Consider the following 18,941-nt stretch of genomic DNA (forward strand, 5'->3'; position numbering starts at 1 on the left):
TCTAGATAATATTCGTATACGCCTACATCGAAATGGGCAAAAGGGCCGTAAATGTTAGCAGTGAGTACCGTAGAGCCATTCGACGGCTATTTTATGCTACATTGTTATCCGTTTTCATCTAAAGTTAGAGCATAGTTAGACATAGTAAATATTAATACCAATAATACAAAGTAAATCTAGCTGTTTACTAAAAGGAAGCCGACTTGACCTCACATGATACAAACTGGTGTGGACACGGTGAAATAAATTCCGATATCGGTATTAATAGAATAAAAAGTAACTTGGCTTGCCATATAATGATAAAGATAGGCTACAGTACAGAGAAGTGCGTCACCTGGCCTACTATCAAACGTTCGTGTGACATAGATCTGAATTATTCAAGCGTCCAAGTGACTTTTCGAAAACATTTTGCGGGAAGACAGGAAGCAGAAAAGATGTGAGTTGCTGGTTTAAAAGATACATTTGAGACTTCCTTAAAAACTATGATTGTTAAAATTGTTATCATATTCCCATTGCGTTCAACACTGACTACATTTTCTAGAATACTATAGCTTCGTATATACTTATCGGCCTAGCTGACGAGGCCTACTGTAAGGTATCAGGTCGTTTCGTCCGGTCGTTTCGGGACACATAGAAAAATCGTTTCGATACTTTTATGTAGTTTCGGTAGGGTTATTTTATGACAAAATAAAGTTATTTCTACCAGAGATTTACAACAATCACATAATTATTTTACAATTGTTTTGCCTTTATCAGTGAAATAGATTATATAAATAGACGGGCTTCGATACAGTTCTCTCTCCCACATAATGTACAGTTTTCGGCTTATCTCCATAACTTACGACAAATTTTGTTGTACATACTTGCAGAAAACTATTAGATAATAATACCTACACTTTCAGCTCATAATATTCCGATGTTTCGTTTTCAAAATATTAATTTTGTGTACCACTTAAACTTTATAATGTCATTTCCTTCTTTTTTCTATGTTGACTAGATTAAAACACCAAACAGATGCAAGATTCCATGTGTAATCTATCTTAACAATGATTCGCTGTTTTGCCATGTGGCACAGTGATCGTCAACTAACAAGCTGTCATGAGACATCAGTGACAAACATTAAGATGATCTGTGTTATGAAATTAATACTTAAAGCCCCATTATGTTTTGGGGTGAAAAAAATATCGTCATAAAGTACCAAACTTTGCTGAATAGTAGAGCATATATCCTTATGAAAATATCCGCTAATAAAAAATGCCCAACATTTCCATGTTTTTCAAAAACAATAGAAAACCCGTCTTCGGAGAGGGGGAAATCCGTAGTTCCGCCCCAGAGCCAAAACAATCTAGTACGCATGCGTAGGCACATAAAAAGTGGGATTTCCCTAACAAACTTCAACATGATGCATGGCGAACACAACTCGCCAAACTTATACATGTCAGCGAACACACATGCGTCTGTTGGAACGTGCACATAATTTAGCGGTCAAGTTGCTCGACCGCGATCGACTGCACGTTACGAACCCACTCATTTTCCACGCGTGGACCTAAAATTCATGTTGTACATGTAACTAAACGTATTTACATGTAGTTTCTATATAAAACTAGGCTAAAACTATTTAAAAAGTGTAATTTGTTCTTGAATGGAAAGCAAGTAATTAACAAAATTATAATTACTATTTTATTTGCTGATCTTATGTATTTTGTATTAGCGATTTATAGATGCCTATATGGCCTAATCTGGCTTTATTGAAATGTACATCGAAAGCGAACACACGTTTGTGTTACCTGATGAGGCCTCCCATGGGGTGGCTCGACAAAACTCGTAAACAAATGAAAGTAAACACAAACACGCCATGTCGTTACCTGCTATATAGATCTTACACTTTGGTTCTTTGTATAACAATACAGCGATGTATACATTCATACGAAGTCTGGTAAGCCCACATGTTCTACCCCATCGAAGACCGAACATAAACTTAGACCAGTGTATCGGCATTATCAGATATATCCATGACAAGTGATCATGATCATGAATTACTAACTGAGTACAATCCACATTGTAGCATAAAATTATTAGTATGAACTTTAAAATTACTACATGCAGAAACATAATTATGTTTATGTTACATGTAAAGATATATACATGTATATGAACCACAGGTGTTTGGCTCTATAGACATTTTTTCTACACACACACATATATATATATATGTGTGTGTGTGATACTGTGTCAGTATATAAAGAGAGAAAAATGTCTATAGAGCCAAACACCTGTGAATGAACCACATGTAGGCCTATGTGATTCATATCATCTCATAATTCACTGCATGCACGGGACAGGAAAAGGAATGCATGTACAAAATGTAGAATAATTTGGTTTGATTGAATAGTACTAAGAAATGAAGTATAAAAACAGTCAGTTAATGATTTCTATACAGTTCATCAAGTGAACTAAAATCTGGTGGAAAAGTATACCAGAAAAGCTAAAGAAACCCTGGATCAGTCCTTCATTAAAAGAAGAGAACATAGGGAAAATATCCGTTTTAATAAGACTGGTAAGTCCTAGCAGGTATCACGAACCTATTTTTCTTACATATTTTATTTAGCGCATAAACTTTTAGACTTGCTCCATAAATCGAACTTTTTCTATGAAAACAAATAGGCTGAATGCTAATAAACATAATTCACGTTCGGCGTAAAATGGAATGCACACTCGTGAAATTAGAGAAATTTCAGTTTCAATTCCCTTTTCCTTTTTACTACGTACATGTATACCGTACTAAGAATTACGTACTGGCGGAAATTGTTAGTCCGCCAGGTAGCATCATGGGTCAAAATAATATATGTTGTGTCTTTTTAATGATGAAATAGTCTGGCAATATTTATATCCCCTTAGTTCACTCTAATACTGACGTTTGTACGAATATAAATGCGAGTCTTTGATTACTTTAATTCGTTCCGTGTACATAAAAATGTAGGCCTACATGTATATTTAAAAATGCTCATACGATAATTAAGACTCATGCACCTGGTAATCAATACTTGATGTATATGATGATCCTTTTCTAACCACACGAAATGTAATCGAGAAACATTTAATCAGTTAATTATACAGAAATGAAATATCGACAGGTATTGGTATATAGCCCCCCGGTTGGAATATATACCAGAAAATTTTTACATGTATAATTGATAAAAAAAAATAAAGGAGGTAATTATAATAGCAACGGTATATATGTCAATTAAGTGCTGGGTCCTAACAAACACATATATGTTGGGTACATGAATACTGAGAATAGATACATGTATGTATAGATGTAATATACGATATGTATACTATCGTAGATAACGAGCAAAGTAATATATATAATACAGACATGTCTCAACATACAGATTGACGTATCTCGACTAGCACCGATTCCAGTAATCTTTCATCTACATGTACTATCACATATTTCATAGACATAAGAATATCGTTTTAAGATACCCAAAGAAGAAATAGAAAGCAGTTATACATGTATATAGTAAGCTATTGGTCCACCTCTTTACGTATGTTCTAAGTATTTTAGATATACTGTGCTCTCCTAACTCTCAAATTATGAATAGATTAGTAGTATCTTGATATTTACTTATCAATATATAGTTTGGGACAAATACTGTATTTATCTCAAATTATTACACGAGAGGAAAGTTAAAATCAACCGATCATTACCAAAATTGACACGGCCACGTGTTTATATTGGTACCAGGTACGATAAAATACCCCATATGGTGCCCCATGTACGTATTTCACTATTTACACACTATTTTTCGATTAATACGTATTTTGTATTAAGCTTTATATAAACTATTTGTAACCTTTGACAGGACACATTTATAATTTGTGAAATCTAATATGTATCATATTCTAAAACAATTATAAAACATTGTATTGCTCACCGTTTGCTCAAAACTGCTCTCTCTCGGCCATGCGTGTTTTTGTTTACTATCCGGGTACCGAACATACGTATACACGAGGTATTTTTAACTATGCAAATCAACCCGTTCTATTTTAAGAATTCTTTACTAATTGATAATTGCGTAATTATCTTCATTGGAAAGAAACCAAATGAAGAACCTTTCATAAGGGATGTTAATGTATATTTTAGCAAAGTTTGGTGAAAGCATAATGGGACTTTAATTTATTTTAAATTGTTAAAGAATGTGACGATAAGTGTAGTTTTGATAGTTATAATCAGCTTATAAGTTTTGTTACAAAAACTCTATCAATCCTGTTGTACTTTCCCATTTTTAGCCCACCATCATCAGATGTGCTATTCAAATTGCCTATCGTCCATCGTTTCCGTCCGTTAACAATTTTTGTTATCGCTATTTCGCAGAAAGTACTGAAGGGATCTATCTAAAAAAAAATATGTAGGTTCCTCTAGTGCCCTAGTTGTGCATATTGCATTTTGGGACTGATTGGTCAACAAGATGGCCGATAGGCCGCCATCTTGGGTTTAGAAAATTGACGTTTGTTACCGCTATTTCTTATAAAGTGCTGAAGGGATCTGTCTCAAGTTTCATATGCATGAAACTGAGATTTTATTGAATAAGATATAAACAGAGCAGCTTATACTGGTGATTACTCCATCTCCTTTACACATTTTATACATGTATATATCCTGTTGCATTACATGTAGAAAATATAAGTAAAAAACACAATAAAAATAATGAATAATTACCAGAAAGTTATTTAAGAACACTGAAAAGTAACAATTATTTCAATTCCTGTCCAGTGTTGTGGATGTCGAGTCCCACAAAATGATCACAGCTATTTTTAGCCCACCATCATCAGATGGTGGGCTATTCGAATCGCTTTTTGTCCGTGGTCCATCGTCCATCCCTCCGTCCGTCCGTCTGTTAACAATTCTTGTTATCGCTATTTCTCAGAAAGTACTGAAGGGATCTTCATAGTTGTGCATATTGCATTTTGGGACCAATTGGTCAACAAGATGGCCGCCAGGCAGCCATCTTGGATTTTGATAGTTAAAGTTTGTTATCGCTATTTCTTAGAAAGTACTGAAGGGATCTGTCTCAAATTTCATATGTAGGTTTCCCTAGGGCCCTAGTTGTGCATAACACATTTTGGGACCTATCGGTCAACAAGATGGCCGCCAGGCAGCCATCTTGGATTTTGATAGTTAAAGTTTGTTATTGCTATTTCTCAGAAAGTTTTGAAGGGATCTGTCTCAAATTACATATGTAGGTTCCCCTAGGGCCCTAGTTGTGCATATTGCATTTTGGGACCAATCAATCAATAAGATGGCCGCCAGGCAGCCATCTTGGATTTTGATACTTAAAGTTTGTTATCCCTATGTCTCACAAAGTACTGAATGGATCTTTCTCAAATTTCATATGTAGGTTCCCCTAGGGCCCTAGTTGTGCATATTATGTTTTGCGACCGATTGGTTAACAAGATGGCCACCAGGCAACCATCTTGGATTTTGATAATTAAAGATTGTTATCACTATATCTCACAAAGTACTGAAGGGATCTTTCTCAAATTTCATATGTAGGTTCCCCTAGGGCTCTAGTTGTGCATATTGCGTTTTTGGACCGATCGGTCAACAAGATGGCCGCCAGGCAGCCATCTTAGATTTTGATAGTTAAAGATTGTTATCCATTATCTCACAAAGTAATAAAGGGATCTTTCTTAAATTTCATATGTAGGTTCCCCTAGGGCTCTAGTTGTGCATATTGCGTTTTTGGACCGATCGGTCAACAAAATGGCCACCAGGCTGCCATCTTGAATTTTGTTAGTTAAAGATTGTTATCGCTATTTTTCAGAAAGTATTGAATGAATCTGTCTCAAATTTCATATATAGGTTCCCCTAGGGCCCTAGTTGTGCAAATTTCGATTTGGGACTGATCGACCAACAAGATGGCCGCCAAGGAGCCATCTTTGATTTTGATAGTTGAAGTTTGTTACTGCTGTTTCTCAGAAAGTACTGAAGCGATCTGTCTCAAATTTTATATGTAGTATGTTTGCAAAAGTTTTAAAAGCAGAGAAAAGATCACTCTTTCCATTGTCAGACATAGATTATTCATGGGTGAGCGCCAAGATCCCTCTGGGATCTCTTGTGTTTGTACAGAATTTATTGTAACAGACGTTAGAAATGGCAAAAGATGAGGCAGACAACAAGGAAATATGTAATATGAACTGGGAGCTGCCCAGGGTGGTTGCTGATCGAGTCGGAGTTGAAGATTGGGCCGCAAGAAATGTGGTAGAAATGCTGACCGCAGGTGACACCATCCCTTTTATAACCAGGTATAGGAAGGAACGGACAGGGGATATGGATGTGGACAAGATACGCGAGGTGGAGAGAAACATGGAGGAACTGAGGTGATTACATATAATATATGGAGGGACTAGAGAATTACCTATAATATACAGAGGGACTAGAGAATTACCTATAATATACGGAGGGACTAGAGAATTACCTATAATATACGGAGGGACTAGAGAATTACCTATAATAAACAGAGGGACTAGAGAATTACCTATAATATACAGAGGGACTAGAGAATTACCTATAATATACGGAGGGACTAGAGAATTGCCTATAATATACAGAGGGACTAGAGAATTACCTATAATATACAGAGGGACTAGAGAATTACCTATAATATACGGAGGGACTAGAGAATTGCCTATAATATATGGAGGGACTAGAGAATTACCTATAATATACGGAGGGACTAGAGAATTACCTATAATATACAGAGGGACTAGAGAATTACCTATAATATACAGAGGGACTAGAGAATTACCTATAATATACGGAGGGACTAGAGAATTACCTATAATATATGGAGGGACTAGAGAATTACCTATAATATACAGAGGGACTAGAGAATTACCTATAATATACGGAGGGACTAGAGAATTACCTATAATATACAGAGAGACTAGAGAATTACCTATAATATACGGAGGGACTAGAGAATTACCTATAATATACAGAGGGACTAGAGAATTACCTATAATATACGGAGGGACTAGAGAATTGCCTATAATATACAGAGGGACTAGAGAATTACCTATAATATACAGAGGGACTATAGAATTACCTATAATATACAGAGGGACTATAGAATTACCTATAATATATGGAGGGACTAGAGAATTACCTATAATATACGGAAGGACTAGAGAATTACCTATAATATACGGAGGGACTAGAGAATTACCTATAATATACAGAGGGACTAGAGAATTACCTATAATATACAGAGGGACTAGAGAATTACCTATAATATACGGAGGGACTAGAGAATTACCTATAATATACAGAGGGACTAGAGAATTACCTATAATATACAGAGGGACTAGTGAATTACCTATAATATACGGAGGGACTAGAGAATTACCTATAATATACAGAGGGACTAGAAAATTACCTATAATATACAGAGGGACTAGAGAATTACCTATAATATACGGAGGGACTAGAGAATTACCTATAATATACGGAGGGACTAGAGAATTACCTAATAATATACGGAGGGACTAGAGAATTACCTATAATATACGGAGGGACTAGAGAATTACCTATAATATACAGAGGGACTAGAGAATTACCTATAATAACAGAGGGACTAGAGAATTACCTATAATATACAGAAGGACTAGAGAATTACCTATAATATACGGAGGGACTAGAGAATTACCTATAATATACAGAGGGACTAGAGAATTACCTATAATATACAGAGGGACTAGAGAATTACCTATAATATACGGAGGGACTAGAGAATTGCCTATAATATAGGAGGGACTAGAGAATTACCTATAATATACGGAGGGACTAGAGAATTACCTATAATATACAGAGGGACTAGAGAATTACCTATAATATACGAGGGACTAGAGAATTACCTATAATATACGGAGGGACTAGAGAATTGCCTATAATATATGGAGGGACTAGAGAATTACCTATAATATACAGAGGGACTAGAGAATTACCTATAATATACGGAGGGACTAGAGAATTACCTATAATATACGGAGAGGGACTAGAGAATTGCCTATAATATATGGAGGGACTAGAGAATTACCTATAATATACGGAGGGACTAGAGAATTACCTATAATATACGGAGGGACTAGAGAATTACCTATAATATACAGAGGGACTAGAGAATTACCTATAATATACGGAGGGACTAGAGAATTACCTATAATATACGGAGGGACTAGAGAATTACCTATAATAAACAGAGGGACTAGAGAATTACCTATAATATACAGAGGGACTAGAGAATTACCTATAATATACGGAGGGACTAGAGAATTGCCTATAATATACAGAGGGACTAGAGAATTACCTATAATATACAGAGGGACTAGAGAATTACCTATAATATACGGAGGGACTAGAGAATTGCCTATAATATATGGAGGGACTAGAGAATTACCTATAATATACGGAGGGACTAGAGAATTACCTATAATATACAGAGGGACTAGAGAATTACCTATAATATACAGAGGGACTAGAGAATTACCTATAATATACGGAGGGACTAGAGAATTACCTATAATATACAGAGGGACTAGAGAATTACCTATAATATACGGAGGGACTAGAGAATTACCTATAATATACAGAGGGACTAGAGAATTACCTATAATATACAGAGGGACTAGAGAATTACCTATAATATACGGAGGGACTAGAGAATTACCTATAATATACGGAGGGACTAGAGAATTACCTATAATATACAGAGGGACTAGAGAATTACCTATAATATACAGAGGGACTAGAGAATTACCTATAATATACGGAGGGACTAGAGAATTACCTATAATATATGGAGGGACTAGAGAATTACCTATAATATACGGAGGGACTAGAGAATTACCTATAATATACGGAGGGACTAGAGAATTACCTATAATATACGGAGGGACTAGAGAATTACCTATAATATACAGAGGGACTAGTGAATTACCTATAATATACGGAGGGACTAGAGAATTACCTATAATATACAGAGGGACTAGAAAATTACCTATAATATACAGAGGGACTAGAGAATTACCTATAATATATGGAGGGACTAGAGAATTACCTATAATATACAGAAGGACTAGAGAATTACCTATAATATACGGAGGGACTAGAGAATTGCCTATAATATACAGAGGGACTAGAGAATTACCTATAATATACAGAGGGACTAGAGAATTACCTATAATATACGGAGGGACTAGAGAATTGCCTATAATATATGGAGGGACTAGAGAATTACCTATAATATACGGAGGGACTAGAGAATTACCTATAATATACAGAGGGACTAGAGAATTACCTATAATATACAGAGGGACTAGAGAATTACCTATAATATACGGAGGGACTAGAGAATTGCCTATAATATATGGAGGGACTAGAGAATTACCTATAATATACCGAGGGACTAGAGAATTGCCTATAATATATGGAGGGACTAGAGAATTACCTATAATATACAGAGGGACTAGAGAATTACCTATAATATACGGAGGGACTAGAGAATTACCTATAATATACAGAGGGACTAGAGAATTACCTATAATATACGGAGGGACTAGAGATTTATATAAAGATACATCTGATGACTATAGCTATTATGTACTCTGCTGGTATATTACATTTAGGATATTAATTAGGTACATACTTCATTAGTATTAAAAAAAATCATTAATGTTTGGTCAGGATGACCTATTGTCATCATGCATCGTCTGTCATCATGTGCCGTGCATAAACTTTTCATTCAAACGACTTCTTCTCAATAACCGAAAGGCCTAGGGTACTGATATTTGGCCTGTAGCATGCTGGGATGAAAGCTAGGGCTACCAAGTTTGTTCAAATGAATGACCTAGACCTTCATTCAAGGTCACAGGGGTCAAATAGGCTAAAATCTTTTAAACAACTTCTTGTGAATAACTAAGAGGCCTAGAGACCTAATGTTGGGCCTGCAGCATGCAGGGATGAAGGGCCAACAATGTTGTTCAAATAAATGACCTTGACCTTCATTCAAGGTCACAGGGGTCAAATAGCCTAAAATATTTTAAAGAACTTCTTGTGAATAACTAAGAGGCCTTGAATTCTGATATTGGGCCTGTAGCATACTAGGATAAAGAGCTACCTTGTTTGTTTAAGTGAATGACCTTTATGTACTTTTAAGATCAAAGTCATGAAATATTTTGGAAACTTGCAGCTTAAAATAATTACAAGGGTCTGTTGTATTGCCTTTATTGTTAGCCGCTAATGTATACTGTGACTATGTTGTTTTGTGCCAAAAGTCAGATGACCGTTAAGGCCCATGGGCCTCTTGTTGAAAGAAGATGAACAGCAGAAAACAATTCAGTATCTCAAGTCTGTACCACAATATTAATATGAGCTTATGTCATGGCGCGGCGTCCGTCATCCGTCCGTCCGTCCGTCAACATTTAATTTAAATCGCTACTAGTCATAGAGTTCCGCATGGATTGTGACCAAATTTGGCCATAAACATCCTTGGGTGAAGGGGAACAGAACTTGTATACATTTTTGCTCTGACCCCCCAGGGGCAGGAGGGGCGGGGCCCAATAGGGGTAATAGAGGTAAATCCTATAAATTGCTACTTGTCCTAGAGTTCTGTATGGATTGTAACCAAATTTGGCCATAAACATCCTTGGGGGAAGGGGAACAGAACTTGTATAAATTTTGGCTCTGACCTCCCGCGGGCAGGAGGGGCGCGGTCCAATAGGGGAAATAGAGGTAAATCCTATAAATCGCTACTTGTCCTAGAGTTCTGCATGGAATGTAATCAAATTTGGCCACAAACATCCTTGGGGGAAGGAGAACAGAACTTTTAAAAATTTCCGCTCTGACCCCCCCGGGGCAGGAGGGGCGGGGCCCAATAGGGGAAATAGAGGTAAATCCTATAAATCGCTACTTGTCCTAGAGTTCTGCACGGATTGTAACCAAATTTGGCCACAAACATCCTTGGGTGAAGGGAAACAGAACTTGTATAAATTTTGGCTCTGACCCCCCGGGGGTAGGAGGGCGGGGCCCAATATGGGAAATAGAGGTAAATCCTATAAATTGCTACTTGTCCTAAAGTTCTACATGGATTGTAACCAAATTTGACCACAAACATCCTTGGGTGAAAGGGAACAGAACTTGTATAAATTTTGGCTCTGATCCCCCTGGGGCAGGAGGGGTGGGGCCCAATATGGGAAATAGAGGTAAATCCTATAAATCGCTACTTGTCCTAAAGTTCTGCATGGATTGTAACCAAATTTAGCCAAAAACATCCTTGGGGGAAGGGGAACAGAACATTTATAAATTTCGGCTCTGACCCTCACGGGGCAGGAGAGGCGGGGTCCAATAGGAGAAATAGAGGTAAATCCTTTAAATCGCTACTTGTCCTAGCTTTCTGCATGGATTGTAACCAAATTTGGCCACAAACATCCTTGGGGGAAGGGGAACAGAACTTGTATAAATTTTCATTTCAGAATATTTTTGTTGTAGTATTACAATCGGGATTGGGCAACAGGCTATGCCTATATTAGCCCTCTCCCCGGTAGCTACATGAATAACAGTACAATACATAAAATCCATCAATAGAAATAGCATCTCGTTAACAGAAATTACAAATAATTTAGGAGAATCTCATAAGCTTAAAATAAAGCATAAGAAATTATTGTCAGATAAGTATCACAATTTTTTTACAATATGTTAAAGATGCTCCACCACCAACAAGGAATAAATGAATTTCATTATTTGAGCAATAATTAGCATTTAATCATGTTAATATATATCTATTGAAGTAATTTACAATACATTTGGTGAATGTGTTCCATATAGGGCACAGTGGCATGGACATTTCTCGGGATGTAATAAATTATTTTATATTTTATTTAGAAGTAAAAGAGAAGTTAAGACTTTCTGTAGAAAACATCAATTCGTTTGCTCATGTATTTGATGGAGAGAAAATAGCATTCGTTGGTGGAAAAGCATATAAATGTTTAATATAATAAATGTTCACAATATCTTAATGAATAGAATTAAATGTTCTCAGTGTCAATGACATCTCATACAAAACGTCTGGTATCTCTAATGTATTCATGTACAATTTTCAATAGTTTATCATTTGAATTAAAATAATGGCGATTATATCCATAGAGGTAAGTGTCGATAGAATGAGGAATGTTGATATCTAGTGCAAGAATTGAATTACACAAGCGAGTTCTTTGATAAATATTATAGAGAGGGCAATAAAGGAAATAATGATAGGAATCTTCAATTGGATAACCACACAGGCAGGCGGAACTGTCGGTTAAATGAGAGTTAAATAAATCAGAGTTTAGATTACTAGCGGAATTTCTTAATTGGCACAATGTAATATTTGTTTGCCTCTCGCCAGAATATTTAAATGCTTCCGAACATATTGGAAAATTATCGGTAATACCAGATTGTAAACATTCCTTTTTTATTGCACGTATGGATGACATAGAGGGAAACGGACAGGACGGAGAGTTCCATTCTGACATTAAAGACGGAAAAAAACTATTATTGTATATTTGAGTTCTGGAGGTTGGAATATTAAACAATCTAGTATGGCGAAAAGTATAGGCAGTACTGGTGTTAATGAATGGTTGTAGTCGGTCTTTTATATGGTTGGGACAGTTATTGTTTAAGATATTATAAAAAGTGATATTTTGATGAAGATGTCTTCTCTTAATGAGAGGTACAATACCAATTTCATTATATAATATATTATGACTCGTCCCCTTTCTTAAACCTGTAATTATACGTATTGCTTCAAGCTGGATTGACTCCAAGAGGTCACATTCTGCCTGGGTACAATTTGACCACACGATACTAGCATATTCAAGAATAGGTCGGATAAAAGAAGTATATATAGTTGTTAAAGACTTTCTATCTATTTTGTATTTTAACATTCTGAGTATATTTATCTTTTTGTATGCTTTTTCATAAATGAAATTGACATGATTTGACCAATTAGCCATAGAATTAAAGAAGAGACCAAGATGGTTGTGGTTGGTTACATTCACTATTGTACGGTTATTAAAGACCAGGTCAGGATGTAAAGCCTGGGAGTCAGTCCGCCTTGAAAATAGAAGAGCTACTGTTTTATCTGGATTAAAAGCAATTCCCCAAGCGTTTGCCCACAAAGTGATTTTTCTAAGATCAGAATTTAAGATATTTGCAGATTCATGTCCGTCTCCCTCTATAAGTGTATATAATGATGTGTCATCAGCAAATAGTTTTACGTTAGAATTTAAATTTTCACTAATATCATTTATGTATAAAAGAAAGAGATAGGGACCTAACACTGAACCTTGTGGTACACCTGCCTGAATGGTTTTCCAAGAAGATCTGAATCCATCAACGACCACTCTCTGCATCCTATTACATAAGTACGATGAAAACCACTTAATCATGTTTCCGCTAATACCATATTTTTTTAATTTATATATAAGACCATCATGCCAAACGCGGTCAAATGCTTTACTAATATCACAGAAAACCATTCTTACTTCTTTACCCTTATCCATATGTTTAACAATTGTATCATATATATTCAATAATTGAAAAGTAGTTGAATCTTTAGGTAAAAACCCAGATTGATTTTTGGAAATGATATTATTCTCTGAAAAAAAATTAAACATGTATTTGAAAACAATATTTTCTAGTATTTTACTAAAAATAGAGGTTACAGAGATTGGTCGAAAATTTGATGGATCAGATCGTAGACCTTTGCCTTTATAAATTGGAGTGACATTGGAATGTTTCCATACATTTGGAAGAGTACCGGTAGAAATAGACTTGTTAAATATGATGTGTAGTGGTTTAATTAGCGAATTAGATACATTTTTAATAAATTTGGGGGGAATAGTATCCGGGCCAGCTGGTTTATTAACGTTGAGGAGATGTAACTGGTCTTTAATATCTTGTTCAGTGATATTAATATTAGAGAAGAGATGTTGAGGTTGGGGACAGTTAGGGGGTAAATCATCAGCATTCTTATTGGAGACAGATATAGAAGTAAAATAATCGTTAAAAGATTCAGCTTTATCAATAGGATGTAATTTTAACTCCCCATTTATGACCAATGGGGCATCAGTTTCATTTTTTTGATTTTAAATTCATAACTGATTTGGCGATACGCCACCATTTACCAGGAGGGATAGACTTATCAACTAAGGATGATTGGAGTTTACAAAGGTACTTTTCTTTTGCCTCTCGGATAGAAGAAATTACTTGGTTTCGAATGGTTCTAAACTTGTTCCAAGAGGCAGGGGTATTGGTTAATTTAGCTTTAGAATGCTGACGATTTCTCCGTCGTATTTTTACTCTAGTGTCATTCGTCATCCAAATTTTATCATTGGGCCTAATAGTTACATTTTTTTTGGGAACATATTGGTCAATAGCTGAAAGAATTGTATCAGTACTAGTGAGAATATCATTCATGTTATTAATATCACCTTGTAAGCGTTCATTCCAATCGATAGAATTAAGAAAGTTGTAAGACCCATCATAGTCTGTGTTATTAAAGTATAAAAGAGTTTTTTTAAAAGCATGCTTCTTCAGAGATTTGAAATTTAACTCTGTAGTTATTGGACAGTGATCACTACAGGACGGACTATGCACTAAGGTATTAGAAACAAGATTAGTATTATTAGTTATGATAACATCTATTAATTTTGAAGACAAAGAAGTAATTCTAGTGGGTTCTGAGACGGTATTTTCTAATCCATATTTTAGTAGAATTCTATGAAAGTGAGAATTTGGATTGAGATTAATCATATCTTGATTTATATCGCCCACTAGTATAACGTCTCTTTGTAAATCAACTACATTGTTGAGATTATCGTCAAGAATATCCCAATAATTCACTAATGAGTTAGGGGGCCTATAGATACATCCAATTAGAATAGACTTGTTATTAGTAGATATTTCAGTCCAAATGAGTTCAAGATTGTTCGACTCAAGGTCCGGTCTGCGTTTAATATTAATGTTATTTTTAGCATAAATAAGCACACCACCCCCATTATTATCGCGATCTTTCCTAAACATATTGTCAAAACTTTCCAAGGAAATATTACAATCAGGTATAGAATCATGTAAATGTGTTTCAGATATACAGAGTATATCATAATCTGAGAATTCTGCTTCCAGAGTGTCAAGTTTATTACGTAAAGAGCAAATGTTGATGTGGCATAAAGATAAGTTTTCTAACTGAGTATTGTATTGTGGACCGGGATTCGGGTGAATATCACCACAAATATATAAAATTTGATATTTGAATAATTGGAAATTGATATTTTTGAAAAAGGACAGAAATACACCAGAGAACCAGTCTGATAAAAAGTCAATCACTGTTCCTACCCTATCTGAGCAATATAATTTATCAACCATTATCAAAAATCATCATAGTAAATAAGAGATGTAATTGTGGAGGAAGTAAAACATGAGTGATAATTACATAAACCTTAAGATATGGAGACTTATCTTGGCTATATTTGAGGATTAGATAGTATGTATGACTGTTCATATTCTGAGATACATGTTGATAATTTGAAGCTAAATATTTTAACAAAAAAGATATTAGAAAATAAATCATTAAGCAAAACGCTTCAAACTCTTCCGTTGTTGACATTCTAAATCCATATTTTTTTTTTATATTCTGCACACCTTATTTATATTCTGAACAGAAGAGTAAAGAATAGCATATTCTTTAGCAAGTTATACCAATTACCTCCCTTGGTAGTGATAGAAAAGAAAATAATAAAAAAAAAAAAAAAAAAAAATGAAATAAAAAATAGAGACCGAAAAACAATCGTGATATAATATGAAAATAAACACGAGTAAGAAAAATGATTTGGAATAGTATTTGCCAACTACACAGTAGTCTTACTATTCAGTGTATGTATACATACAACGAGCCTTGAGAAATAAAAAGGGGTTAGGATGTAATGTACAATTGTTTTGTATGTTACAATTTCATCCATATTTCCAAATAAAATACAACTACATTCCGTATATATATACTTATACAAAAACCAATGCACATTCCGGAATATGTGACCATATAGGGGTGTAAATTTGAGCCACGCCGATAATTTTAGTCCTATTCCGCACGTGTTACTACTAAATTTACCTGTAAGAGTGCACGTGACTATACGATCTCATCGACATTGGCACACATAGGCTTACAAAATAATACAAAAAACATCCATCGCATTTATGTGTACTCGCGCGCGTGTCCACATATGTATTCAGAGATTACGATCGGAACACATGCGGAAAAGTCATCAGTGAATAAACCTTTTTCAAACCGAACTACGCCTATACAGTCACATAACAATACATATTATGTTCATTATTTTGTATAAGTTTATATAAATACATGTGAAGGCGGACTTTTAAATGAATTAATAGATATTTATTCATAGTACAACGCACTCAAACATGTACATTTTGCATAAACACTAAACCAAACACTAGTGTACATCCCATATTATATTACCATATAAGGTTGTTAATCTGGTTTTTAGTCCCATTTCGTATGTGTTACTAATACATTTAGCTGTAGAGGTGCACGTGACTATTCGATATCATTGACACCCAAAGGCCTACAAGAATACGACAAAAACATTCCCTGCATGTGTGTGTGCGCGCGTGTCCATATTTATATATCGGTGATATACGATCAGAACACATGCGGAAAGGGAATAAAACCATTTTCAATGTAAATTCTACTTACATCGTCACATAATATTCACTTCATATACATATATTCATTATTTGCACAAGCATATATATATATACGTGTGTAGATGGGATTTTAAATGAAGAAAAAAAATATATGTATATGACCAGATATTGTGGATTTTACTTAAAGTTATCTTCCACTTCATCATATTTATATGTATTATATTCTTCCCATCATGGGTATGGATATGTACTTTATTATAACATGTCTTTACCAAATTAACTACGCAAATGTAACAAATATACATACGAAGTCAGTAATAATTAGGATAAATCGCAGTGTTTACTGGATTACCAATATGCATACATTTCTTATTGAAATTAAACTTAATCAAAATTAATGTATTTTTTCAGAATTCGTTTTCGGAAATATTTTGTACAAATGTATATATTTCGGATTAAAGCATTTCAACAATAAAACGATTTCTATCATTTTTCAACTAATTTTTGATATTTTATTGTCGTTTTTTTATCATGTCAACAAAGGGGAATTCCTTCATGTACACTAGCTTGTATTTGGACCGTTCATGTACTGGCATTTCTCGTCTGGACTTCAGGAGCTCAGCTCGACGTTTACTGACGGACGGGGGGACATCGGCGGGGACTACACTGATGCCACTTCCACGGGGAAGTTTGTAGGCTGCCTCAAGTATTTCGTCACGGTCTAATAGACTGCTGAGTCTTATGATGATGTTATTCTTACCGTCCGATCCTCCAGGAAGTCGATGAACGGCCGTTAACAGTAATTGGTTAGCACTTTCGCGAGTATAACCAAGCGAGTCAACTAGAAATGTGCGTACGATCTTCTCCGTAGCTCGCGGTACTTCCTTCAGGGGTCCCGGTACCCCTCTAATGACTAGGTTCCACTTACGGGTCCACATATCAAGTTTTATCCTGCTATTTTCCTCTTCAGTTATTTTTTCTGTTAATTTTGATTCTAGATTAGGGAGAGTTTTTTCGTGTAGCTCACTGATAGCTGAGTTGGTGTTGTCGGCAAAGGTTTCCAAACATGAAACCGATTTGGTTAAGGCACCTATTTGAGTCTGTACCGATGAGACCTGTACATGTAATCGCGCAAAGCAGGCAGCGATGTCACTGAATCCATTACATGTATACATGGATGACACATTGTTCGTATCCATCGTAGCATCGGTCACTGCAGCTCGGGTGTCATTAATATTAGTGTCCATGTTGACCCCGTATATAAATGAAATGTACAGTAGATATATATGACCGATATGAATCTAAAGTGTTACGTAGAATTGTTACGAGTCTCTGTGTAGTCACTGAGCACGTAATACACACACGGTTATAAGTTCAGGTACACGTACCTGTATATGTATACGCGTACGTTCGTCAAGGTCACCAATAAAATGTGAGTTTTAGGCCTTTAGAACATTTCTTTAACACATAAATTAGATCAAATATTGACTCATATAATAGCACCAATGTAGTTAATGACTTCACACTGTAACGAGTGACTTGAAATGATGCGTTGGTGTAATACCGACAAGGAAATAGTGGAGCTGGTCACTTACCAACCTGTTCGGTCAGCCATTCAGCCGGAAGTCTACTTGTCCTAGATTTCTACATGGATTGTAACCATATTTAGCCAAAAACATCCTTGGGGGAAGGGGAACAGAACATTTATAAATTTCGGCTCTGACCCTCACGGGGCAGGAGAGGCGGGGTCCAATAGGAGAAATATAGGTAAATCCTTTAAATCGCTACTTGTCCTAGCTTTCTGCATGGATTGTAACCAAATTTGGCCACAAACATCCTTGGGGGAAGGGGAACAGAACTTGTATAAATATTGGCTCTGACCCCATGGGGGCAGGAGGGGTGGGGCCCAATAGGAAATTTAGACGTAAATATTCAAATTCCTTCAGAAAAGAAACAATGAACCTGTATTCAGAACATTACTTGGCATTACAAACCAGGTGAGCGATACAGGCCCTCTGGGCCTCTTGTTAATGATAAGATACCACCAGCGTTTGCACTGCTGAGGGGTTTTAGATTGGTCTTCTGTCATCGTTGATATATTAATCTAGTTAGAGCTGTCACCAACAGCTGTCTGTCGATCTATTAATTAACATGACAGAATCACATGAGAGCC

At 35.6% G+C, this 18,941-nt stretch overlaps 1 protein-coding gene across 1 annotated transcript in view; it reads left to right on the forward strand.

The window, feature by feature from the left end:
- Positions 1-386: 386 nt before the first annotated feature.
- Positions 387-18,941, forward strand: part of LOC138319834 (S1 RNA-binding domain-containing protein 1-like) — a 62,686-nt gene continuing 44,131 nt past the window's right edge. The window contains exons 1-2 of the mRNA XM_069262965.1: positions 387-436; positions 6,152-6,387. Coding sequence (XP_069119066.1) covers positions 6,161-6,387 — 227 coding nt within the window. The 5' untranslated portion in view covers positions 387-436; positions 6,152-6,160. The remainder of the gene's footprint in view (positions 437-6,151; positions 6,388-18,941) is intronic.

This window comes from Argopecten irradians, chromosome 3, assembly GCF_041381155.1.
Source record: "Argopecten irradians isolate NY chromosome 3, Ai_NY, whole genome shotgun sequence".
Classification (NCBI taxonomy): Eukaryota; Metazoa; Mollusca; class Bivalvia; order Pectinida; family Pectinidae; genus Argopecten; species Argopecten irradians.